Genomic DNA, 25657 nt, shown 5'->3' with positions numbered 1-25657 from the left:
AAGCAATCCAAACACTCAGGTATTCCTGAAAGTTTGCCTCAAGATTTTTTAGCCTATCAATAGGCTCTGCAATGACCAGTTACCACACAAAAGAACATATTCTTATAGCTCACATACATAAACTAGCTCAATCCCAAAAGTTTCTGACTGCATTGTTTAAGAGCTTGCCAGGACTCTCTAGGGTATACTAAGATTTCACATGTATATACCATAAATGCTTCACAAAGGTCACAAAATACTCATAAATTTCAAATGACAGCATTGTATTCTTGGCACTTCAGAGCTGCAAGTAATATATCTTTTAACATATGAAACAATAAGATTGCTACTTGTCTGCTAAGTCTCCAGCTATAAAGATTTTTAAACTCTATACTTAAAAAATGTTAATGTCATTACCCATGGGAAACCTTATAACTTCATAATATCCAGGAGCTTCTGTTTTCTTCACAGGTTCCATGAAGGGCCAAGCGCTTTGATGGCTCTTTGGTAAAGAAAAAAGTAAGGTATCTAATATGGAAACTCTATATTATAAATCATTTAAAAATCTTTACAGAAGGTAAAGTAGAACTACCACTCACCTTCACCTGCTGCAGGATGGTTTTTAATGTGCTGTAAAGCTGATCTGGATCCTTGGGCTCTTTACTTGAAAGAAAATATTAATATGAAAAGATTAGTTTGAAACTTCATTCCATAGTGTGCCCCTTACCTAAAAGCAACTCCAACAATTCAAGCATTTTATGAAAACAAAACAAAAAAAACACTTAAGAGCTCATTCATTGCAGATTATTTATCTCTGTTTTCCAATGGATGGAAGGAAATTTCAAACGACTTTTCTCAAAGTCATTTAAGACATTTCTCAAAGTCTCAAAACTGCTTCATCACTTTTCTTTGTGCAGCACTTACCCTCTCTCCTTTCCACTTGGTTTCCAGCCAGTCTCTCCTGTACACCAAAAACATTAAAGATTATACAAGAACTACAGGAGGTCAAAGCGTTAACCGAGTTAATGCAACTCTAAAAAGATAAGCCATTTCAGCACTGCCACAAAACAAAATTGGTTTGTTTTAATAAAAGCTAATCCTAATAAAAACCACAGCAATCTAGCTTCCAGGCCTATTTCATTTCCTACATGACCCTTTCTTCAGACTACTGCAAGAGATTCTAAAATATTCCTACAGGAAACACACATTTTTTTAAAATAATTCAATATATATTTTATTACAACCTTTGTAAAGATAAGTGATGTTGAAGTTCTCTTATATGTTTCCATAGGGACATAGAATAAATTGCAGAAGAGAGAGATGAAAAAAAAGATGATACTTAAATTTTAATTCTGTTTTGTCCTATTCCAAATAGGTCCATATTTAGCACAGAATTCATCCCTGAACATAACAGTGCATAACAGTGGTGCCAGAGGGAAATTGCTGACTATACTGTGATACAAAACAGAGAGGCATCACATATAAACAAAATTAAACGTGTACATAAAAGAACACTAGCCTGGGATGCCTTGGGGAAGTCCTGAAGACAGTAATTACAGTAGAAACATAACAATCTTCACAGAAATCAAATTAACAGATCAAAACAATTATATCATCAAAAAGCAATACATGGCTATATTAGTGTTTCTRGTCTTCAACCTTTCTTGGGCTGTTCTACTTCTGCTCTACATTAAAACATGTTGATACATACTAATTCCAGGAATGCTTTCTATAGGAATCTGTCGTACTCCATCTTTGAAGCAAGAAAGGCCAGGGTAGACTTTTCGAATCTGAGCTTGTTTCCTTTCTATCAGCTTTTTAATTATCTGTAATAACGAAGCAGAGAAACAAGAAAGAGCTTGAGGCAAGACACAGAGTTTGCTAAAAGGTGAACCACAGAGGATTAATACAAAAATGCGATGAACAGAAACACACTAGCATTTTGATCTTATAGTCTGTACATCCAAGGCTACCACTAAAGTTGATGAGTAACAGCAATGAGCCACCTGGCCAAACACTGATTCTGGAGACGAGGCTAGCAGAAAAAATAACCCCTCCGATCTGTAGTCTGGGTATCAAATGGGCAACTCTAATAGACACTTCAAGGAGTATATATTTCTTCTCAGAGACGATACAATAGTAATCATAGATCACTGTATAATAATAGCTTTCTTTCTAACATTGGTGGACATGGGATCTCTGGAGGAGCAAGGCACTTTACTGCCAAGTGGGATGTTTTCAGTTGCTTTGGAACAATATGGAGAGTCCACCAAATCAGAGCGTGAAGACCGCAAAACAGCATATACTAATAAAGCTGCCCCAGAGCCACAATCTTCAAAACTAACTTAAGTTCTTAAATCACATTTTCAGAAGTGACACACCAATGGTTTGGGCCTAGAACGGTATTGCTGCAGTTGAGCCCGCCTCAGCTGAGCCTCTGTAACAGACTAACACGCAGTATGAAGAGACAAGTCTGTTTTTCCCTCCACAACATTCCTTCCCCAAGGGAAAGGTGACAGGTCCCGCAGCAGGCTGGGATCTGAAGAATAACCCAACCCAACCAAGCAGAAATGAGAGGGGAAAAATGACTTGTGCTAKATGGACATTACTGACCAATACTTTCCCAATGAGTGAAAGTAAGAAGTTTTTGTGACCTAAAAAATGCATAGCCCTCAGACAGTTTTTCCTTCTGCAGCATGGGCCATATAGTTCTGTTAGAAGGAAAATGATTGTTTGATAAAGAAGCTTTTTAAAAAAAAAAGAAAGAAAGAAATAGTGAGATTAGATGAACCTTGAAAGAAAAAGTTACCCTTGTAATTTATATTTTTTTCAATACCCAGGAGGGTGTTTAAACAAAGCAGGAAATTTCTTCATTATTATTCTGCTAATAAACTGCCTTTTTTATATGGAAAACTATGGTGGGCTAAGTAAAGGACATACCACATTAACCTGAAAATTGACAGCCTGGAATGTAAGACAATGCCTGATTTTTGCATTACTTGCATAAATAAATCAATAAAACCTTTCTTTCGGGTAAGCACAGGACATGTGGTACAAACACTCTATTCAAAGGTCACCTTTAATGAACACTACAGTGATTGGAAAAAAAAATTTTAGAAAGCTGCAGAGTAAATCAAAAAAAAAATCTCACAAAGTTTTGCTTAGCTATCATCTAAAATGAATACATTCAGTTATTATATACTGCTCAAAATATCAGTGCTTTTCCACATTTCTGTTATGGTAAGGCTAAAAAAGTAGAATTTAATGCTTCAACTGCAAAAATTATGGCACGGAGACTTGACTAAAAGAACTACTCTAATTAATAAAATATACCATCTAATGTTTTAAGTACCAAAGCAAAGATGTAATCTAACACTGACTGAACCATTTTAAAACTAAGAAATCATCTTAAATGTGTGATTTTGGAAATGTCTGTTGATGATATTGTTCAGTTCTTCATTTCGGCCTTTACCTCTTTTTGCTTTTTAATGATGACAGAAAACTCTGTGTAGGGAATCCTTGGATTTAATTCACATCCCATTAACGTGGCACCTTCATAATCTTTGATGTAGCCAACATATTTTGCTTTTGGTACTTTAATATCTTTGGAGAAACCCTGCAGAAAAAATAAACGTAATCTGTCATGATGCCATTTTCTTTTTATATCAGTTTGAAATGAAAAACTAGGAAGATTTACAACATCATAACATTAAAATACAGACGATATGATGGAAAAAGTTACAAACCATGGTTTACAGTATTGCAAACACCTTCTTAACAGAGTCACTTGATATAATAGTTAATTGCTTATAGGCATAGGAAGAGGAAGGGGAGAAAGGACGTAAAGAGATGGAGGAAAAGATTTTTACTCCAGACAAATTTCCTGGAGTTTTCCAATAATTTTATATTTTAATATTAAAAGATGCCAGTACTGTAGCTGTCAGTTAAGGAGAGCCTCTGTTGAAGTCAATGAGACCTTTGTCCAAAGATTACAGCTATATCAGAGCCAGAAAGAACAATGACATTTTTTACATTTGTATTTGAAGTGAAAAAATAAGATACCAGACCCTAAGAAAAGTTCCAAAGGTTATATTAGAGTCTTGTGTAGTTCAAAAGGTAAATGAAAAGAAAAAAACAAAACAAAAAAACTCCCCAAAGTATTAACCAAGACAAAAAAAAAAAAAAAAGCAGATTAGGACTCACACCATGGCTACATTTTATTCTTTTGTTGTAGTGGTATCTATGAGACCTCAGTCAAAATCAGAAACCCAACCAATACTTCTGCATTACAATTTACCATCAAAGGCTTCATTTCTGCAACCAAATGTACATGGAGACTAAGCAACTTTCAGATTGGGGAAGGGATATTTCAGAGGTGAAAAGGGTCTGTCTGCACTGATCTGAGAGCAGAAAACAAGCCTATCTTTTATTTATTTTGAATGTGCAAAGAATGAGTTGTACTAGTTATATTCATAGAATCACAGAATGTTGAGGTTGGAAGAGACCTCCAGAGGTCATCTAGTCCCACACACTGTTCAGAGCGGGTCTTATCACATCAGGTTTCTCCGGGCCGTGTCCAGCCCAGGCTTGAGCACTTCTCAGGACAGAGATTCCACAACTTCTCCAGGCAATGTCTTCCAGTATTTCCCCACCCTCATGGTTTAAATATATATATATATATATATATATATATATATATATATATATATAAAATCTCCTTATACCTAATTGGAATTTCACACAATCCAACTTGTGTCCACCACCTCTAGTTCTACTGCTGTACACCTCTGAAGAGTCTGGCTCCATCTTCACTGTACCCTCCAACCAGGTAGTTGATATCTATTTAATCTACTGAATCTATTTGACAGATTAGACATCACACTCTTTCCTGAACTTGAACCTCATGATTCAAATCACGAGCAGCTGTGAGCACAAGATAGGTAAGTTCTAGCCTGTAGACAGTATGTCTGGTCCAACCTTATGCTTCTTCCAGAATCAGTGAAGGAAGTGAATGGAGAAAGTCCAGAGGCAGCCTAGTCATATTTTACTGTGTTGTTAAGACTTGACAAATTACAGGCTATACAGTACACTTACAGTCATAAGATTCCCTCAAAATAAAATTTATTAGAAGCCAATACCATACTAGATAAACACGGAGCATGTTTTGTAGGTTAAAAAAAAAATACATCTTACACACAAAATCACACTATGCATTTTATCCAGTATGCCAAGTGTATTCTTCAGTGTGCCAAGTTGCTTAGCTCATCATTACTAGATGTTTACTTCTCACATCAAGCTATTTCTTAGATTGACTTACTTGTTTTTTGAAGTAGCCAATAGCATATTCATCTGCATATGTGAGGAAGCTGAGAATGTTGTGTTTAATGTGGTATTCCTTCAGATGATTCATTAGGTGAGTTCCATAACCCTGTGTGAAATACATGAGGAAAAAGCTATTATGAAACCTTTTGGGTTTGTACACGTTAGAAGCTGTGGACCAAGGGTTATTACATATTACAGGGATTTCAAAACACAGTCTTTCCTCTAAATCCTATTCTAAAGATCTTCTGGTAATAACTTAGTGAGGTGTACCCAAGATCAAACTGTTTTCAGCCTTAGAAGGGTATCTTTATCACCCATCAGGAAACACAAAATGTCACAGCTTCTAGTTTCTGATTCCTTTTTAATCTAAAAGAGACCACAGTCCGGACTCTCTCTATGGGTATAGTGTGACTCTAAAGAGGTATGTTGCTCTGGAAGTTGTACTTCAAGGTAAACACAGTTTTTTGTCTTTTAACTTAAATATCAACTATTTATGATGACATATTTCACCGTTAACAAAACTACATATGTTTTAATATGAGGGCATTCTTTCTTAGCCATATCATTTCAAAATTACAAGGCAGTGGGAATGCCAAAACAATTGCTTCTAGAAGAACCCCAGTCTGAGATGAGGCCTCTATCTTATTAACTTCTTTACACCTGTAACAGAAATAGCCTCTGCCTCAAAGATTTTATAATCTTATCATAAGGCATAAAAGGGAATACTGAAACAGTTATTACCATAATAAGAAGCAGAAAATTATTAAGTCCACAATCAAATAAATGCCTTCTGACTGCACACAGGAATAATTCCCATTTTCATTTAGTCCCAAAGTAAATAGAAGGTTCCACTTATTCACATTTCCAAGTAAGCTATAGTTCTCCCCTTCTGCTTCAAGATGAGGAAATGTAAAACAGAYAGGAAAGCCCATAAAAATGTGCTGTTCCTGCACATGTTCCAATTGTTAACATCATGGACAATAATTGGATACTTACAGAAACATACACAGAATGCTTTTGGGTACTCTTTTCTTGAATGCTGGGAAAATTTTTTACTTATGTACATAAGACAGAAAAATAAATTAGAAAATACATAATTCTGATTCACAATTTAATAGCCTCAAAGCTGGAAACAATCAGATAAAACCAAGTTAAGTAAGTGCTGGAAGCTGAATTAAAAAAAAAAWAAATAAATAATGATGACACACTCTTGAAAAACCTACCACTCTATGTACAAAATTTGTGCATTAATCTTTCCTTTCCAGCTAGTGTTTTGAGCATCTGTCATTCAGATAGTCAAAATGAGGATCTCATATATCTAACTTAAGGAAGCCATTAAAAGCCATATGTTTCACTTGTCAAAGCGGCACACATCATGCATGGTATCCAATACAAAGAAGTGGCTTGACACCTGATGGCGAGTTAAGTGGCACAGCATTTCCTAGAACTCAGAAGTGCTCAAGATCTGAAGGGACCTTCTAACTGCAAACTCAAGTTCTCAAGAATTCTTTAAAGAGGACAAACTCCGAAATGACTTTTTTTTTTTTTTTTATGAAAACTGTTTTCCTTAAATTCAAACTAGAAGTACATGAGCTAGCCAAGTTCTTTATTTTCCTCTCATCAATGGGATGAAAGGAATCGTGTATGAGACTGGCATTTTATTTACACCTGAAACACTGCAATACATTCCAGTAATTCTCAAGCATCTAACCTCTGATAACAAATGTCAACTTTGTGCCTCACAGAAATTCCAGCAATTACGATAATTAGTTCAAACATTTTCTGTTGATCTATCATTTTTATAGCTTTCCCAGAGTTTATTCATCTGCACAAACACTTCTCAAAGTCTAATAATCCTAAAGGGAAACTAAGTCATGTACAGTAAAATTTAAAATAATTTTATAACATGGGGTCAAACTACCTTGAAGCCACTTCAGCTTTTAAAGATTAACTGTAAAGCAAAACAGTACCCATCTTCCTTAGCCCAGCCTCACATTGAATTAAAATATGAAGTTCTTTCCACCAAGAGTAGGCAGTGAGACCCATCTGTGAACATTTACTTTTTCCTCAATTACCTGCTGATAGGGGCCACCTTGCTCAAAAAGGAATGTGGGAAGGCCAGTTTTCAGAAATAGTCACCTGAAATGCACATGCGATGAGGCACCCCAAAGTGTAACAGAAGAAATTGTGCATTAAGATGCTTGTACATATATGCAACTTAGGCACTCTGAAGAGTCCTTTGTTTGCTGTATTACATTCTGAAAGGTTACCCTAGAGAACTACAACACACAGTTTAACTTCTGCAGTGCGGTTGGTTGTTTTAGTATAAGAAAACACCTTTCATGAATGATTTAGGCTTAGAATAGACATACCTAACGAATGTTCTATTATTGTTCACATTTGCTAAAACACTTTGGTTGCTTTTATGATAGGCCACTGCTAAGTACATGAGTGTTTCTCTCTAGCACTGAAGTTTAATAAAATCAATTATAACAGAAGTACTAAAAGTTGTCACAGACTTTCAACTCCCACTGTGTTACCCTTCCACATCCAGAGCTCTTTGCTTCAAAACAGAGCACACAATTTCTGCACATTCAACTGTTACAAACTCTGAATTAATCCACACCTCAGCTGCACCAGTTTCAACTGAAAAATACATAGCACCATCTAAAGGCAAAATCCTGAATCAAATAGTCAAAGTTAGATCTACCTGCAGTCCTCGGCCGGGGAGGGGGGAGYGAACATTTCCTCCTATATTTAGTGCTCTACATTCTTTCAACATAACAGCCACTTCTCAACACTTTGAGAACATTTTGCAAAATTGAACTCAAGAGAGTTTATAGAATGGTGTGTGTGCTTATTCTGAGATGCAAAAGTATATCTAATTTTTTTTTTGATATCTCATTTTCACTGAAGTCATTTAACATCACAAAGTAGTTTAATATAAATTACTGTCACACACAATCAATACTTATTTCAGTCAACTATGAGGTGTTACACTATACTGAGAGGCAATTGCTGAAGACAGAGGAGTGAGTAGTCCAAGAATGGGAGATAATTGAACACTATTTTTGTGTTGAGGAAGATTTTTTTTTATTATTACAATTAATCCTATTACACTGACGTTTCTAAGTCCGCAGATATGTTCAATTAGTGCACAGTATATTCAGAGTCACTGCGTCTTTCAAATTCTACTTCTGTTCAGCAATACTCAACAACATATTCAATATGACTAACAAAATTAGGAGCATATGCATTGGTGAGAACTGAAATATACTTAATAAACTCTAGTTGTAGAATTGTTTTTACCTTGACTTGCTCATTTGAAGTCACAGCACAGAAAACAATCTCCGTAAATCCTTGAGAGGGGAACATCCGGAAGCAGATACCACCAATAACACGACCATCTTTTATTAATGCAAGGGTCTTGTGTTTCCTGAGTAGACAAAAATAACAGCCACTTTAGTTCATGCAAGTAGCACGGATGTGTCATTTTCTCTTTTTTCAGAAACTTTATTCACTTTTTTCTGTAATGCTAAGACAATTGTGTATGTCTCTGTTAAGTTAGCTGCTTGTATCTATAGAAGAGCTACTGTTTTACCATCATGCTTTGAATTTACTGTAAAACTCATCATTAACTCTGTCTTTTAATAACATTAGTGCAATAAAGTCCTGGCCTTGCCAAATACTCCTAGATACTAGGGTAATACCAATAAAGAAAGAGTTATATTGCTTTCATTGACTCTGTTGCTAACAGCTATACCATTGCGCAGTTCTCTGCATGACTTTATCCTAAATTAGATATTAATGGAGTTGCAGGATAGAAAGCCCTTTCTAAGAGATTCCTGTACTCTGTATAGCAATCAGTCTCCAACAAGCAAGAAATTATATTTTGTATTTCTAATCATCCATTACTACTGGAATCAACACCAGAATAAATGTCCATTTCTGTTGCACTTACATTGATTGCTAGGAAAGATATAATGATGTGCCATCTAAACTGTTAAGAGATCAAGAATTTTATTGTCATCCTCAAGGTCTGGAAAGACTTATGCTGCACCTGTTTTCTAGCTTCCTCAAAACACAGTATTCTTTAAATTGTACAAAAAATATCTGTTGTAAATTTGCTTTATTATTTATGTTTGGGGCAGGAATTGGTGCCAAAACTGAGACCCTTCCAAAAAAAGGGCAGCCCAAAGAGGAGTTATATTTTATGTGTCACTGCTGAAGGAGATTTTGTAAGAATTTCTTTTGCTGTTATTAATCAAAGCTAATCACCTATACTTGTTCTTCATTTTCTTGTACTTATTTTAGTGCTTTTTATCTGTGGAATGACAATGCCAAAATAATAGTTTGTGCTTTTAATTTTATTTCCTCATGCCTGAGTAGTTCATTTTTGAGTTGTTTATAAGATTCAGTGAGGATGGCCACTTTGGAAATAAGAGCATCACAGATGGTAATAAGTAAGGTAACAGCTGAAAGAAACTTGGAAAGAGTACTGCGGCACTCCTACTCCCACGCAACGTAGGTCTGTGTGTACTGCTACTCAGTGTAGATCTCCAACACATCCCCCTGGAAATTCGTGGCAGATCCCAGAGTTCTCACCTGTCTAGCCCACRTGCTTTGCTTCCTCTGGGTGAACTGTTTGCCAAAGGCACAAAAAAAGGGCATTTTCTTGCTCTAGCAATATCCATACCTCTTTCTCAAGCCCAGACTACTCTCCAGACAGATATCTAAACCGAAGAGCACTTTAATCCCCAGCAGTTCCTCTCAACCTACTAAATAGTAGTCTCTTCCAATAAAGGAGGACCTCAAGAAATATGGGAGAAGACCATGGCTCAGCACCCACTACTTCACAATTTGCTTTGATGTTTTAGTTGTTGGGGAACCCGTCTTTTTCAAACAGTAGCCTCTGGTTGCAACCACAGCACTGTTAATGCTCCTAAACTCAGAAAAGATCCCCGGGGCTGTCTCCTTCTCTCCCAAACAGTGCTCATCCCATACAAGCAAGGCAAAAGARTCTATGGATTGGTGCTGGCCCTCATGCAAGCAGTGCTGTTCCCCTCTGAAGAACCTAGGAGAAGTCCCCAAGATCAGTATCTTGTGCTGTGAGACCAGGGTCCTGTCCACCAGTCCCCAGGACTGGGCTTCTTGTGCTTCAGGGAACGTGCGGACCCAGCGGATACAGAATTTGTTGGCACTGAGGCAGTATCAGAGGGGAAACACTAGCAAGCCTAAAAGCAAAGGAAATGGTTCCAGTATCGCTTTCATGACTACTGCTGCTGCTAACACACTGGGCACAGAGTTTGGCATCACCAGCGGGGGAGGCAGCATTCTTCCACAAACTGGGCAGAGCAGCTGGCTGAGGTTAGCTTGACCAGAGCTCACCTTTATGCCTCCGCCAAGATGCAATGAGCCTACAGACATGCTCCACTGTGAAGTGCTGGAGTCAGTACTGTGGGCCTAGGCTTTCCTTGGCTGTGGATCATTCAGAGTCAGAAATTTTGGGAGAGCATACTGATTGAGAATAAGCAGGCTCTGCAGGGTGTACAGCAGTGAAAAAGTGGAGACATCAGAGAAGGTGGCAAAGCAAGCATCAGGGCAAGTAAGAGCCTCAGTGTATTGAGTAAATGGGAGAGAACTGATACCTGACAATCTTGATACTGCAAAGGATTAAAAACAATAGCAAAAAAAATGTTTTAAACAAAAGAAAAAATATATAATACTAAAGCCAGAGGAAAGATAACGTCAGAAAGGGCAGAGCTTAAATAACTATGAACCTAGCAAAAGAACCTCCCTCCTTGTTTGAGCAGCTGAGGCAAAGTCAGATCAGGACACTAAGGTTGGGCAGAGGTCAAGTGCACCCTGTGGGTGCTGCTGCAGCCGAAGTGTCTCTTTTCAAGTGTCTGTGGTGTACAGTTGCATCCAAAGCAGGAAGGACAATGTGCACTACGACTTAAAGAGAAAAGCAATGTAGCTTATCTAAACTTTCTAAACTTTCTCCAGTGTTGACTTACATGCTTCTGTTCTTCACAGATGCTACAAGTTCTTCTCTTTGAAAAGCTTCAGTCTCTTCTGCCATTTGGTTCTTCCCACCTCTGTCTGCAGATTACAGACAGAGGATGGAGCAGCCTACAAGTTAGTACAGGTCCAAAAACCACTGACAGGCACCATAATTATTTTCTGATTTTCATTTCTAATACCCAGAAGTACAACATATGTAAGGAGCCTTCTTCCGGTGCCCTTCCCATACTAACAAGCCACTTATTAATACAGCCACCTAGATGGTAGTCAGGTTCTTAGACTGGCCAGGAGTTACAGGGGCTTGAAAAGATAGGAAAAGGGTGGCATGAGCAAAGCTCCATTCCACATCACCTTAGCAGCCCACTTCTACATCGCTTCCTGCAACCAGCACCAGGCGCTCTGTTTAACTCACCCATGAAATTCCTCTCAAAAGGTACTCACGGATCAAAGACCAAGCGTGTGATATACTCCTTTGGCATCCTGGGTAGCTGGTGGGAGAACACATTCTGTAAACCAACTAGCCACATCATGATCTTTTTGTTTGGCTTCTGGTTCAGGGAATTTCCCACCACGTGGAATTCAATCACTCCCCTGCGCTCCTCCAACCTTGCCGCTTCATCCCGGGCTGAATGCGCTGAGAGGAAATTAGTCTGCATCATACAAAAGAGAAACAAAATCACATTTTGAAGATTTCATATCCTCTGACAGAACAGCCTTAAAAAACAACCAAACAAAAAACACCCCTCTTTTTCCAAGCCATCCTTTTATAAAAATAGACAGAGCTGCCTTTGATCTACTTTTTTTTAGATGAAGTGACACCATCAAATAAGCTGGTTATAAGTCTACACTACAGTATACATAGGCTTACACAAGCTTGTTTTAGTAAAGATTAAGTAGCAGCAGTGATGGTATGACTGTATGACTGAACAAGTGACAAAACCCCATGGAGGACAACACTTATGCAGTTGAAGCTTATGCCAGTGTATCTTCACAGTTTCTTTAATCTAGCTAGTTTGGACACTAGTAGTAGCGGATTTCTTTATACATACTGCAAATCACAGATGATAATGACAGTGCATGTACCATCTTTTTTTTTTTTTTTCCATTTTAGTAGTGCTTTCCACTATCCATACAACTATCTTAAGAGCCTAAAAAGAATGTTTTAATTCCTGGAGATTTTGCTGCTATAACTGGTAATTATACGCATATATCTGAATGGAGATGAAATTAATACAGACAGTTTATTTAACTTTTTTTTCCAATATCATTTTACAATGCCAAAACATGTCTGCATGCATGCTGCCATCACCAAGTCTGGCAGCAGAATCTTTTCTAACTACTGCTATAGAAATAAAGGAAAACATTTTTGAACAGTCACAAGTTTGGCTACTTTTAAAAAAATTGTTACAACATAATACTGTATTAAAAACAGATAAATAACACACTGTTGTTACGCACACCAAGCAATCTTGAAGACCCACTACACAGCCCTTATCAGATTCCCCTCACCTCATAGAAATCGAAGTACAGTTATTAGCTATCAAAATATCTCCATTATATTCCATATAAATTTCAGAAAGTCAGATAATTATACAGATACATGAAAACTAATTAATTCCAATTAATTCACTACACCCACAGACCTCCCCCAACCACAAGTTTTCCCAAAGCAACACTTATTTTGCAGGGGGTGAAGCTCACTTTCACATACTGTTTTCTTTCTAGAGCAAAGTTTGGCTGCTGGGTATCTAGTCACTGCCAGCCCCACCATSCATCCAGACTGGCACAGCATTTGTAACACACTCAGCCATCAGTCACAGTATATAGTCTGAGTAAAATGTATGTCGTTCCAAACCTTCAACAGCCTCCAGCTAAACTTGGCAAACATAAGCTGCTGGCAAAACATATGCTGGCRGAGGAAACAGAAGGAGGAAAAGCCAGCCAAAGAAAAAAAAAAAGAAAGAAAGAAAGAAAGAGAGAGAAAAAGAAAGAAAGTGCAATTCCATACATGCCACAATTCTGCAATTCTGCTTGTTTTTCTCTCACAGCACAGGAAAGAGCAGCTGTGGAAGAAGGGGCAAATAACTGTTTAGATCAGCCCTTCTGCATTAGACAGAGGTTTTAAATTTGGATCTTTCATTCTGCTGCAAGGTTTGCACCCAATTTACCATGTCTTACATGCTACATCTGTGATTAACAATAATAAAGTGTATTATGGATCTGTTCTGTGACAGAAATACCATGAAAAATAACCTGATATCTATTTCTTCACTATCACTAATCTCCAAGTCTCTTTGCAAACAATACGCAACACATTAAAAACAACAACAAAAAAAATTGTGGAACTATTCTTCATGCTAATGATGTATTTTGTCAATATTTTTTCCACACCTAAACATTTCCATTTTCTTACTCTTCTTACTGACAACACGGTAAGTTTTGTGGACTCATAGCTTATCTTACTCTATCCGCGTGAAACATTTATTAAAAACAGACCATTTACAAGACCACCTCTCTATATTTCTCACCTCTGGCCCAAGCATTGCAGCAGGATCTGTAATTGTTGACATTACTTCATTGATTAATTCAATAGGAATATCTCCTACAACCCTTGGCCTCTTAGAATCCTCCAGAGAATAAGGCTCATTATTTTTTCTCTTTTCCCCTATAAAACAAAACCAGGACAAATTTAAAATAACTAAACTACCAGAGACAGTTTAATCATTATATTCATAAAACAGGAGCAACCAGGAATGAGGGAGCAGAACGCTACCATGGAACAGCTTAAACATTCTCAAATAAAACAGGAGGTTAATCACTTTCTTAATTAACTGTTTTCTGATAAAGAACTAAGATTTGAAGTTCTCTTATCGATTCAAAAGCCAATTTGCAACTTAAATACTAATATGCGATGAAATCTGCTAGTATGTCTGCAGAATGTATTAGCTATTCAAAACACAAGCCTCATGGGTGAGGAAGTATTGCTCTGAGCAATACATGATAGTAATACAAGACCGTAAATTATTTCAGACTCCATTTCTTTGTCATTATGAATGCTGGAGCAGGACACTCTGCTGCAGGGACCCAGAATGGAAGTTAATCTCTAAACACAACTACTCAGAGTAATCTGGAGCAGCACTAACAAAGTTTAGACTATTTCCTGAGCTCAGCCTTTCAGCCCAGGAGACTATCCATCCAGGGACGATATCTGTATACAGCAGGAGGTTATATAACGTATAGGAGTCTGAATTTAAGCTCTTTGGTCTTTAGTTCTTTTTCCCCAAGAAGACAAAGGCACTTAGTTTGTGTGACATATTGTGCCTCCAAAGCAAATAGGGAAAGAATGCCTGATATCAGCTATTTCACATTCTGCTGTTTGCAAAAAATGTGAAATTAAACAAAAAGTAGAAGAAATAGCAAGACTAAAATAGCAAGATTAGATGAAGGTATTTCTGTAAAGTACAGTATTGAAACAAACACGACAGCAAATGAAAATAATGAAACTGTAATTCACCCAATCCAATTGAGTTGAGTGATTAAAAAAAAATTAAGAATCTATTTTTCAAAGTTTCTTAAACTGAGGCCAAATTGTCATTACAAAGTTCTATTGGTAGATAATATTAGCATACAGTGTGAAAAATTCTTTTAGTTGACACAATTATATTGGCAAATCTCTCATTGGCAAGGTCACAAAATGGCATCAAAACAGACTTTTTGCGCATGTGTACTGCTCTACGCACAATATTAAAAATATTTCCCTTTGCATAAAGCTGCTCCATATTAACAAGACATCCTTGTATCGCTGACTCTAGTGTGGATACAATATATGGCAGGCTACTAATAGCAACACTTTCAACTCAACACACACGTTACATGCGGTCTATCAGAAAAAATTAGCATTACTTTTTAACTTGTGTCAGATGAAAAGAGCTAATAATACTGTGGAATAAAAAGACAGCTGGATCCTGAGGGTCCTGAGAAAGGTCTGATCCTTTCTGGCTTGGAAAGCTACATTAATGATTATTATTCCCATGAACTTTCAGCCCTTTAACTATCACCTGGTCTTTCTCTCATTATAATCCTGGATTATAATCCTTGGAGATACATATATCTCCATATATATATCTATCCATATATATATCCAAATATATATATATATATATATATATACACACACACACACAAAAAAAAAACAGGCCTTGGATCAAGCTGATGCATACTAGATAGACCAATTAACACCTCTTTCCTACCTCCTGTGACTGCCATTCTGAACAACACTGCTTTTTGCATTAATATCCCAGTTATATATTTTATCCCATCTCTTCTCTCAAATATGTTTTGTTTTAGTTGTCATATACCTTAGCACATATGTGCTTTGGTTTATGCAAAACTTTGGGATTTTTCTCTTTTAAACCCTATAGAAAGAAAATCCATAAAAAAGAGAAAGAAATATAATCTGAATATTAATATTTATCAGGGCTGCAATTTTGCCTTTGTGCTGGGATATTAGCATGAACCAGGACAAATACACCTCTCCTTGTCCCATACAACCTTTGTAAACCCACACTGAAATCATTTGCTTCTCTTTTTACTTCAGCATCCTTCTACAGGGAACTTCCATGCTGCTGTCTCGGAAGATCAGTGCTCAATACATGTTACAGTGCATACTGCTGGATGACACGAAATTGCATTCTGGGATCTGCTGGAATTAAGTATCCATTATAGATTTTTTTCACGCTTTTTATAAATCAAGCAGCACATACAGACTGACATGTCATACATAGCTGATTTAGAGAATCCATGATATTAAGATCCCAAATCAAAATATACCACATGAATTATTAACTGCATTACTAACTGCAGATTGTAAAATAACAAAAGTAACTAATTAAACAAATCCATGAAAGAAAGGTCCATCAAAGACTATTAAGTACAATAATAATGATAGAGCCAGCTGCTAGCTCAGGATTTATCCAAACTGCAGACTGCCAAACTTTAAGAAAGCACACAAACAGGAGTTTCACTCTATAGTTACCTGGTCCTTATATTCTTTCCCTAAAGATCTGCTACTGGTCACTGTCAGAGCCAGGATACAGACTTTTGCCTTTGTGACCACCACTTAGCAGTGAGCTAAGCTTCGGTTCCTAAGGAATATCCACAGTAATTTCAAGATCTCCCTTCTGAAACAAGCAGATATTTTAGGGCCCACTATTGTGCATCCATTGTTTTTTCCCCCATAGCTAATGCACTTTAACTATGTGAAGATCAAACTGTTCATTCACTTTCTCAGACTTTCAAGCAGTACATTGTTTTCTCAACAGTAGAGTTTTATTGTTAGTCTCCTTTCATTGTGAAAACTGTTTATTCCTATTCTTTATTTCCTATTTTTAACTAGTTATTGATAATATAAAGGGACCTACCTTCTTGTTTCACAAGGGATTTTTTTTTTTTTTTTTTAATCAGAATTTGTTGAAGCAATTGCCCAAAGCTTTCTGGATATCCACGTACACAATGGCATTCAAAACCCTTATCCAAATGCTCAGCAGTTCCTTTACAGATTTGTACAATTCCTGAATTCTACAAAAGACGTACTGAATTTCTGCACACCTGATTCACTCTTAATCATTTATTATTGTTTCTTCTAATTGCCTGAAATAGGAGGCTTATTGACAGTTTCTTGAATTCTCTTAGAATCCCTTTAAAAACTAGTTTCGGACCTGTGATATTTCATTTCTCTTCTGCTGAGGGCAATTTGAACGACAGCTCAGCTGTACAACTTAATTATTAGTTTGTCAATTTCATATTTCTTTTAATATTCTCACAAAAATATCATTTTTCCTGGTGACTACTTACTACTCATTTTACTGATCTGTAACAAGAATTCTTCTATTCCCACTTTTCAAGATTGTTCTCCAGTTTGTTCCCCATAAAGAAAGCTCCAGTTTAGGAGCCTCCTTTGGTTCTTTGTAGTGAACACTGGGACTAAGAATTCATTTAAGCTTTTTCTTATTCCTCAAGCACTTACTTTGCATGAGTTCAGGATCATCTCTCTGACCTACAAACACTCTTGACAGGTTCATGAGTTCTGAGCTGCTTGAAAAAGGAGCTATTAGGAGAATTTACGCATTCAGCAGCTTTTTCCCAAAAACTCTTTTTTAACCTGACCTCAGTCAGGCTTTAAACTTAACTTGGTTAAATTTAAAATTGACATGTGCGCTCTTTTCTTGGTTCTTCATATGGATGTAATTGCAATATCTTGAAAGAATTTTAAAAAAAGTAATATAGGTGATTTTTCTTTAGACAAAACCTTTTTTCATGGGCAGTAATACATTTACCCAAGGTAAAGTGCTTTCTGACAACCTGTGTCACATGGAGACCTTTCCCATTTTAATCAAATTTAAACAAACTGTTTATTTTTTAAATACAAATGTCATTTCTGCTAGTTAAACATTACCATAGTGGGGAAAAAAAGGATGTGCACGTGTCTTTTAGCAAAAACACCTCCAGGTTGCTATTGCACAGTGAACGCAACGATCACCATCATACTGTGACTACTGATAACACTGGCAGAAGCCAAAAAGTGAGTCTCCCTCTCTGTTACCTAGGTTTGGGTCAAGGACAGATGAAACTTTGCAAGCTGGACTCATATTTCCACTGTTGGGTTGCTCCAGAGACGAAGGACTTGCACTGTATGAAACGGATCTTGCAACAGGAGGAGGACTGATGACTGCAATGGCATAAAAGACAGAAAGATTCAGGACAAGGAATCCACTACAGTGCTGGCTGAACCACTGTCACCACTACAGACCCAACTCCACAGCCATGCACTGCAAAGTAACAGATAACTTTGTGCAACAAAGCAATGCCACTGGTGGGCAAGCAGAGACATTGAGCATCATCTCAACGTATTTTTCTAAACTGCCACCTAGTGTGGGACTGTATCGATAGAGTTAACCGGTTGACAGAGTTCATTTTACTACATTGCAAATATCAGACTTTATTATTCTGCAGTGCTGGGCACAAGTTAAGAAAAGAAACTTCCTTCACATACCTGCCAAGCCAGCTGGCGTTCACCCTTATCAAAAGACTTTTTGTAGGGCTCTATTGAAAAGTAAGAGCTCATCATTCAACTTCAGCTGTCCACTTAAACAGTGTTCAAAGACCGGCTGCACAAACCAAACCCAATAAAAGGGGGCACCAATTAAGAGGATGAAATCATTCTTTTAAAAAGACACACACTAATATCTCTCTCTCTAAATTAAAAAAGAAAAAACACACTCATCCCAGAATATCCATCTTTCATTTGTGTCAGGACTTTGCAAGGGGGATAAGGTGTCAGCTCATCATCTGAACAGCTGCAGTCTTGCTCTTTGCATGCGTTTATCTTGATGGCATCACCAGCAACAGCCTCACTAGCAACTCGTTCGTGTTATATTCATGCTGAGAACCCAGTGCCTGAGAAGGACACATTAAAATCTGAAGCACTGCTGAAGATTACATGATAGAAGAAACTCTGTGAGCAAGATTATTTTAGAGTTGTAATGAACATGTGCCTAAGGCAAAATTCATCAGTTCATGAAACAAACCAGGAATTTCTCACAAAAATCTGTATCTGTCACAGTGGAAGTTTCCCCACTACACCAGGAAATCCATTATCAGATAAAATGTCAGCATGATGATTTCATCAACTGATAATCAGCAATCATTACAAAATATGGAATTAAATTTTTCCAGGCTTCACTTCCTAACTTACCAAAAATTGAAGCCACAGCTCCTGAGCTGTATGAATGGATTGTAAATACAGTTGAGCAGAAAGGAGGGGAAGAAGGAGAAAGCAAAAGAAAACTATCACCATTGTCTTCCTGCAATTTTAAGGATGACTTATAGACCTCTGAACTACCCTAACTCAGAGGAAAAGTGATTAGAGCTGCAAAATAGCTGATGAGGTAAACACAGCACGTGTGAATAGGAAACAATTCAAGAAAGAGCTCTACAAAAACAAGAAAATCAAAGGAATGTGTGTAAAGGCAATGCGATARCTGATGATGAGGTACTGCTGGGGAGCTGGACAGGTAGCAAGGGTCATCATGCAAGAGGACCAATGTCCAGCAGGTCACCCACATCAGCCATTTACTTGCTTATTACTCTCACTTGCCCGTATTCAGTGCACTTGCGCCACCTGAACACTCAGGTGACATGCCTCAGCAGCCAGCCTGCTCTACAGACACGCTYGTTTAGCTGCGTTTCATCATCAAAATATGCAGAAGCACCAGTGCCTACTTGACGTGGACCGATTTTAGTATAGCCTGCTATGTAGAAAAGCTGCACATCTAAGTTGCCTTGCTCAGAATTCATCACTTGCACAGACGTATTAGATTGGATTTTATATTCTCAGGTGTTCCCCAATCCTTTGCTAAATGCAAATTACCTGTCTGGATTCCCAGCTGGCCAGTGAGGGAAGTAGACACCATGAAATCCTGATCCCAAATGGGAGAATTCTGGCTGTACACTTCTTCTTCCAGCATGGACAGAAACCTAGGTACAAAAACAGATGAAATGTTAACATAATAGTATCATTCAAAAAAAAAAAAAAAAACAGACTAGACATTAAGCACCTAGCTGGGTACAGTGCTCCTACCTATGAAAATTGATCTTTGATTCTAAGCAATAACTATTGAATTTGAAAATGCAGAAGTAAACAGTTAGAAACTATTTTTACAGAACAAAAAAGAGCATTCATAAGAACGAGTTCACAAATGGGAAGGTACTGATGTTATACAATGATGACAAAAAATGTCTGTTTATCCCGATAAACTGGTATTTTGCAGAGGTACTTGCTTTCTACCTCATACAGATTTACAAAATCCCAACAGTGTTAGTCATTAACAATGCTCTTAGGAGGACATTTTCATTCCTTTAAGTGTGCCACCATAACATTGAATTACACATCAGGGCTTGCAGGACAGTACTTTTAATTTTAGTTTGGTACACTTACAGAAATAGCATGATTTTAAACCCCTCTTCATATTACACGCGAGAGAAATCCCACAGATAGGCTATGGGGCAGGCCTGCCTCCACAGGGCCAACACATCAGCTCCCTTCCAGGGGTGAGGTAGCTGCGTATCCTACGTTGCACAAAAGGGGCTCTCAGACCAGCAGTTGATGTGGCACGTTTTTACTCTCTAGAGTCATCTGTACGTACAGCAGCTGTCCAAATTAAACCAACAGGACCGCGGAATAAAACTTTCTGAATACAATAAGGATATTCAGGATCAAGACCTACTGTTTTGTTTTACATATAGCACATTTATAGCTAAGCATAGCATGTGTGGTGTTAGCTGCTATCTAGACAGCTGACAATAGCTTAAAAGTTTACAACAACYGCTTGAGCATCACTGACAAAGCCGAGGCACGAGTTAAACTGTAGTGAGGCTGCCTTGGCAAGCAGCAGAGCTGCTGCAGCCTGACCCCTCAACGACTGCTTTCCTGGGCACTGCCAGGCACAACACCTGCATGCTTCCATCAGCACTGCCGTGCCAAAGGGGCTCGGAAAACCATGATCCTGAAAAGCATCCTCAGTTAATGCTTCTCTTTTTTCTTGATGGTTTAATATCTGGCTCGGTTAAGGGGGTATTAGTCACCTGCACTGCCGGCTGCCCGCTCGCAGCTGTGTCGCGTTACAAGTCCCTAGAAGGCCGCTTGTGAACCACAGCCGCCCAGGCTGGGAAACCCACGCTGGGGACCCATGTGGGGAAAGCCAGGCTGCTGGGGAAGGGCCGATGGGGCTGCTTTGAAAGTGGCACCTGGCTCCGTACCCTCCATGGATCTGTTCTTCGCATAAGCACAGTGTAATATCCTTTTTACACCTATTTTAGGGCAAGTTCATGATCCTATACCCAGACACTCCTGTACCCGTAACAGTCTGCCCCCCACACGGTCTACCCTGCCTGAAGCGGTGAAAGGCATTATGAATAAGAGTAAGGAACAACAAAACCTAGCTCTACCCAACTTTGCAAAGTTCATATTGTTTTTCATTCCCATTAGCACCAAGCCGCTCTAGTGCCTGGCAGTAATTTGCGTAGAAGCGGTGTCACCACCTTGCCTGCAGACTCGGTTCCCTTGTTGTAAAAGAGKGCAGGCTTTTAACATACAGACTGGGGAGCCAAGCCATCCTCACAAAATAAGGATATTTTTGAAGAGATAGGCTCTTTTAACAGAAAGCATACAATGAACGATCTAGTCACCAGCACCTCCTTTAACTGCCAATAAATGTCTGACATTGAGGCTAGCCAAAGCTGAGGACAACCTGAGACAACCCGAGACAACCCATTCTCTCCCATATCCCAGGATGTGAATATTGTTGTTTAGTTGTGGGAGATTCTGCCATCAAAATGCCAGTACTGAAACAAGCCATCACTATTAATTTCATGAGTTTAGGGTTCATAGATGCAGCTTTATATTGACAACTCCATTCCTCGTTAAATGAGCAGATCTTTCCTGAGGGCAGGGAGAGGGACTACCTTTTTCCCCATTACAATGCTGAATGGAAATGAAATTCTTAACTGTAAATAAACTGCAGTACAATTCTCAAATTATTTTTTACTCTTCCATCATAAAAGCAGAATGAAGCATGTATTTTTGAAGATCTGGATCTGTGTTGCTTCCAAGGATTACTGAAAAGAATGTAAGTGACCGACAATAAATTCTAACTGGCAATGAGCACAATCCCCCAGGGCAAGATGAATAATCTTACTTATAAAGTAAAGCCCTAGGACAAAGCCAAACAACCAATGTGTATTCATTACATATATAACAAGCAGTTGCATACATAAAATACACTAGTTCAAGTGACAGAAAAAAGCTGCAATATCTATTTGCCACTGAATAAATGATTTGAAGCTGTAGGGAAGAGAACTAATCACTTTTTTTTTTTTCTTTTTCATTTCCAGGTCAAAGTTGCATACTACTGGTTAACCTTGAATGAAGCTGAGTTGTGAACCCTTACTTTGGAAAATGAGTGAGGATTAGTGTTCGTTTCTCTTGAGGAAGTTTGTCTTTCTCTTGCCTAGCCTGCTCCAGTAGTTGCCGTCTCATTACAGTAAAAACAGAGCGAAGCAATGTCCTACCAAAAACCTGCGTGGTTTCATACCGAGGTAGACTGTCACAGAACTGAGGGACATTGCAGTAACAAAGCCACCTGTAAGGGGGAGAAAAGCCCGTTAATTATCACCACCTAAAATACATATTAATAACCTGAAGCAATGAAAGCACTACCTGCATCATTTACAATGTAAGTGAGAGCTAAATGACTGTATAAATCAGTTCCATATCAGGTCTACACAGAGCTAAGCAGCATTTATATTGCCCAGCCTTTTAGACAAATAACAGTCAAGTAATCTTAAGTCTCCATATTCTTTTTCTCTGCACTCTAGTTTCCACAAAGTGCTCTTGGGCCAGACAGTAATTATATATCACACAAAATTCGTGTTGATGTCAAGGATTTTCTCCACGACTCATTTGTTCAGCCTCCTGTGGCTGCTGCCTGTGGCTCCAAAGACTTCACCCTTAGCCTGCTCTGTGCCTTGTTTTCCGCCCTTTAAACTCACACTTTTTCCCAGCTATATGTAAAAGGGGCAACATTTCTAATTATTTCCAGCCCAGTCCAGTCTGACTGGACTTCCAGCCTGGCCTCCCACCAGCTGGCTTCTTCCCATTACATCTTGACCTGTTACTCTTTCATTTACTACTAACTTCCTCCATAGTGAGTTTTATATTAATAAGTACATATATATATATATATATATATAATATATATATAAAAAAATAAACAAGGCCCTGTTACTGTTCTTGGAAAGGGATCATGGTACTGAAAAGGCGAATCTGTAGTATACTGACTATGTTGGGTCACCATATCTGTTAACTTTACAATCAAGATTTTAATATCTAGGTATAAGTGAACAGAGTCAATGGTATTTCTACCTTTAACAAAATCAGATTGCAACCATTACCAAAACTCCATCCATGGGGGGGGGGGGGGAAGGATAAGAATTGGATATCTGTGTGTGAACAAATTATGCTGGATACTGCACTGTGTTTTTCTCATCCAGATCCACAGCACAGTCTCTCTCAAAAGTTTCTCTCAAACTATTACCTTCTGCAGAGCTGCCTCCTCTGCAACCATAGCAATGCCTTTAGCACTACAGCAGGGAGTGAGTTTGGAGAAAGACAGAAGCTCAAACTGAAATGAGAATTAGATGGAAAGAGGCAGCACTGCAGGAGCTTTAGGGACTGTGAGCATGAAGGTTTGAGAAACTGCAGTTGACAAAATAATTAGCAATAAAATCACCAACCAGAGCCCAGTGTTAACTATTGATTCTTAATAAAAGTTGAATCCTACCAATCCTGGCTATCTGACACACCACAAACAAACGGAGGATAAAAACACACCAAACAATTGTAAGAGCCCCATTAGATTATCAATAACTCTCCTTTAGGCCAGGTAGCTATTTGAAGTGACAGGTCTGTACACGGCCACATCTCCCAACAGTACAAGTGTGATCTGGACCATTTGGGCAAACTACTGCATTTCAGTYAAATTACTCAGAACACCATGCCATGCTGTTCATGACAACTTCATGCTGTGATGCACAGACAAATCTTGATGGGTTAATGCTGCACAGACTGGCTTTATGGCAAGTAAAGGTCCACCAGTAAACAGTTAACCTCCACTAATTTTTTTTGAAATTATGTGAACCAGCGGAGTAAACATATACAGACCAGCGTCTTGCCTCCCAGCGTCACAGAATTTTTTGATCTTATACTAGAAAGCCAAAAGCACAGTCTACTGCTACCAAAGACAGCCTCAAATCAGCTTTTACTGATACAGTTTATGGAGCTTAGGTTTTTCAGATGAAAGGCCACCAGAAAATGGATAGAGGGCCATACTCATTGTCATTCAGAAAAAATAYTTCTGATCAGTCCTTGGAATATATTTGCTTATAGAAACATTAACTATTGTCTCTATGTTAACTGAAAAAGATATTATGCTGTTTTTATTACAAAAGCAAAATTTAAAAAGACCTAGCTTTTTATACTAGTTCTTCTTCCCCCACTGATGAAGTTACTCCTTTGAATTCTGAATAAAGTATTAAAAAGTCATATAACAACTACCATTTTAAGGAGCCTAATAATATCTAATAGCTATTTATCACTCAAACACTWACAAAATCATTTTAACTTCTCAAGCTTGCCATGATTTGGTTTCAATCTGTGATGCTTTTCAATGATTTGTTTGCTTGTTTTTTATTTTAAGTTGAATAACAGCTGTCCTGAATTTTAGTACATGAAATAAGGAGCTTATATGATGCACATACCTTAATCAGAGGGAAAGCACCTTTGCAAACACAAGAGTTACTACAGAGTTGTTAGATATAGCCCACAGACCTCTACTCCATGTTCTTGGCTGATAAAGCACACTCTCAAAACACAAGAACGTGTGTGAAACTCTGAATACTGGTGTATTCCTGAAATGCATATAGGGTGCAGTTGTAAGCAAGACTTGTAATAAGCAAAAGCACCATTACCTGGTATAATTCACTTTATACTCTGCAATATCATCATTGGGTGATCTCAGTCTTCGCTGAGAAGGAGTCTCCAGATGCCAGTAGTTAATGCGGTTCAGAAACATTTTAGCCAGTTCAACAATTGTTTGCCTTTCCTTTGAGGGTAAATGGCTAAATTTGTACTGCACAAAATTATTCACACCCTTGAAAGAGAAAGTGATGTTTAATTATTTAATCATATTTTTAGTAGGCGTGTCCTTGAACATTATTCACTTTTATTAACCCTGAACTTGTATTGCATGGGAAAGAAAACAAACACTGGAGACTGAACTCCTTGCTGTGTTACACGTGTAACTGCAACAAGTCAATTCTCCTGTACAGAGTATCAGGTGCATTCAAATATTTTTTTTTTCTATTCCAGTAGTCGACTTAGAGGGAGAGAGAGAAAATTATTTTCTCTTGCTTTTCAAAGCAGAAAATTTTTGATGGGAAAGACAAATCAAGAGATTTTTTTTCTATATGCTCCCATATGAACAATTTTGCTGATAACCGTGCTGCATGATTTATTATTTTCCTCTGTAAATAAAGTATGTACTTGCTCCTCACTTAAAAACATCTCTAGCTATTTTTTAACAGCAGACTCAGACTTGGGGACTTCTGCTAAAGTTTTTGTCTACATAGTATATTATTTTTCAAGAAATGGCAGTATTGCACAAGCATGTCACTTCATTGCATTTTGTATACTTCCCACTTTAAAAACACTACTAAG

The 25657-nt window shown here is 37.9% G+C and overlaps 1 protein-coding gene across 9 annotated transcripts in view; it reads right to left on the bottom strand.

Annotated features, from left to right (window-relative positions):
- KAT2B (lysine acetyltransferase 2B) overlaps positions 1-25657 on the bottom strand; it is a 45875-nt gene that overhangs the window by 4962 nt on the left and 15256 nt on the right. For 6 of the 9 annotated variants that reach the window (XM_026078137.1, XM_026078132.1, XM_026078130.1 and 3 more), the window contains 13 exons: positions 24910-25091; positions 22332-22523; positions 19754-19860; positions 17927-18052; positions 13854-13990; positions 11767-11975; positions 8611-8737; positions 5297-5407; positions 3452-3595; positions 1691-1805; positions 904-940; positions 579-642; positions 397-481 (listed from right to left, as the gene is read on the bottom strand). In XM_026078137.1, the coding sequence (XP_025933922.1) occupies positions 397-481; positions 579-642; positions 904-940; positions 1691-1805; positions 3452-3595; positions 5297-5407; positions 8611-8737; positions 11767-11975; positions 13854-13990; positions 17927-18052; positions 19754-19860; positions 22332-22523; positions 24910-25091 (1636 nt within the window). Of the gene's footprint in view, positions 1-396; positions 508-578; positions 643-903; positions 941-1690; positions 1806-3451; positions 3596-5296; positions 5408-8610; positions 8738-11766; positions 11976-13853; positions 13991-17926; positions 18053-19753; positions 19861-22331; positions 22524-24909; positions 25092-25657 lie in introns of all 9 variants that reach the window. The other 3 variants (XM_026078133.1, XM_026078134.1, XM_026078136.1) reach the window with 2 other exon arrangements.

The sequence above is a fragment of the Apteryx rowi genome, unplaced genomic scaffold (genome assembly GCF_003343035.1).
Source record: "Apteryx rowi isolate R43461 unplaced genomic scaffold, aptRow1 scaffold_470, whole genome shotgun sequence".
Classification (NCBI taxonomy): domain Eukaryota; kingdom Metazoa; phylum Chordata; class Aves; order Apterygiformes; family Apterygidae; genus Apteryx; species Apteryx rowi.
The sequence above is the reverse complement of the archived record's forward strand: the minus strand, read 5'-3'. Positions and strand labels throughout refer to the sequence as shown.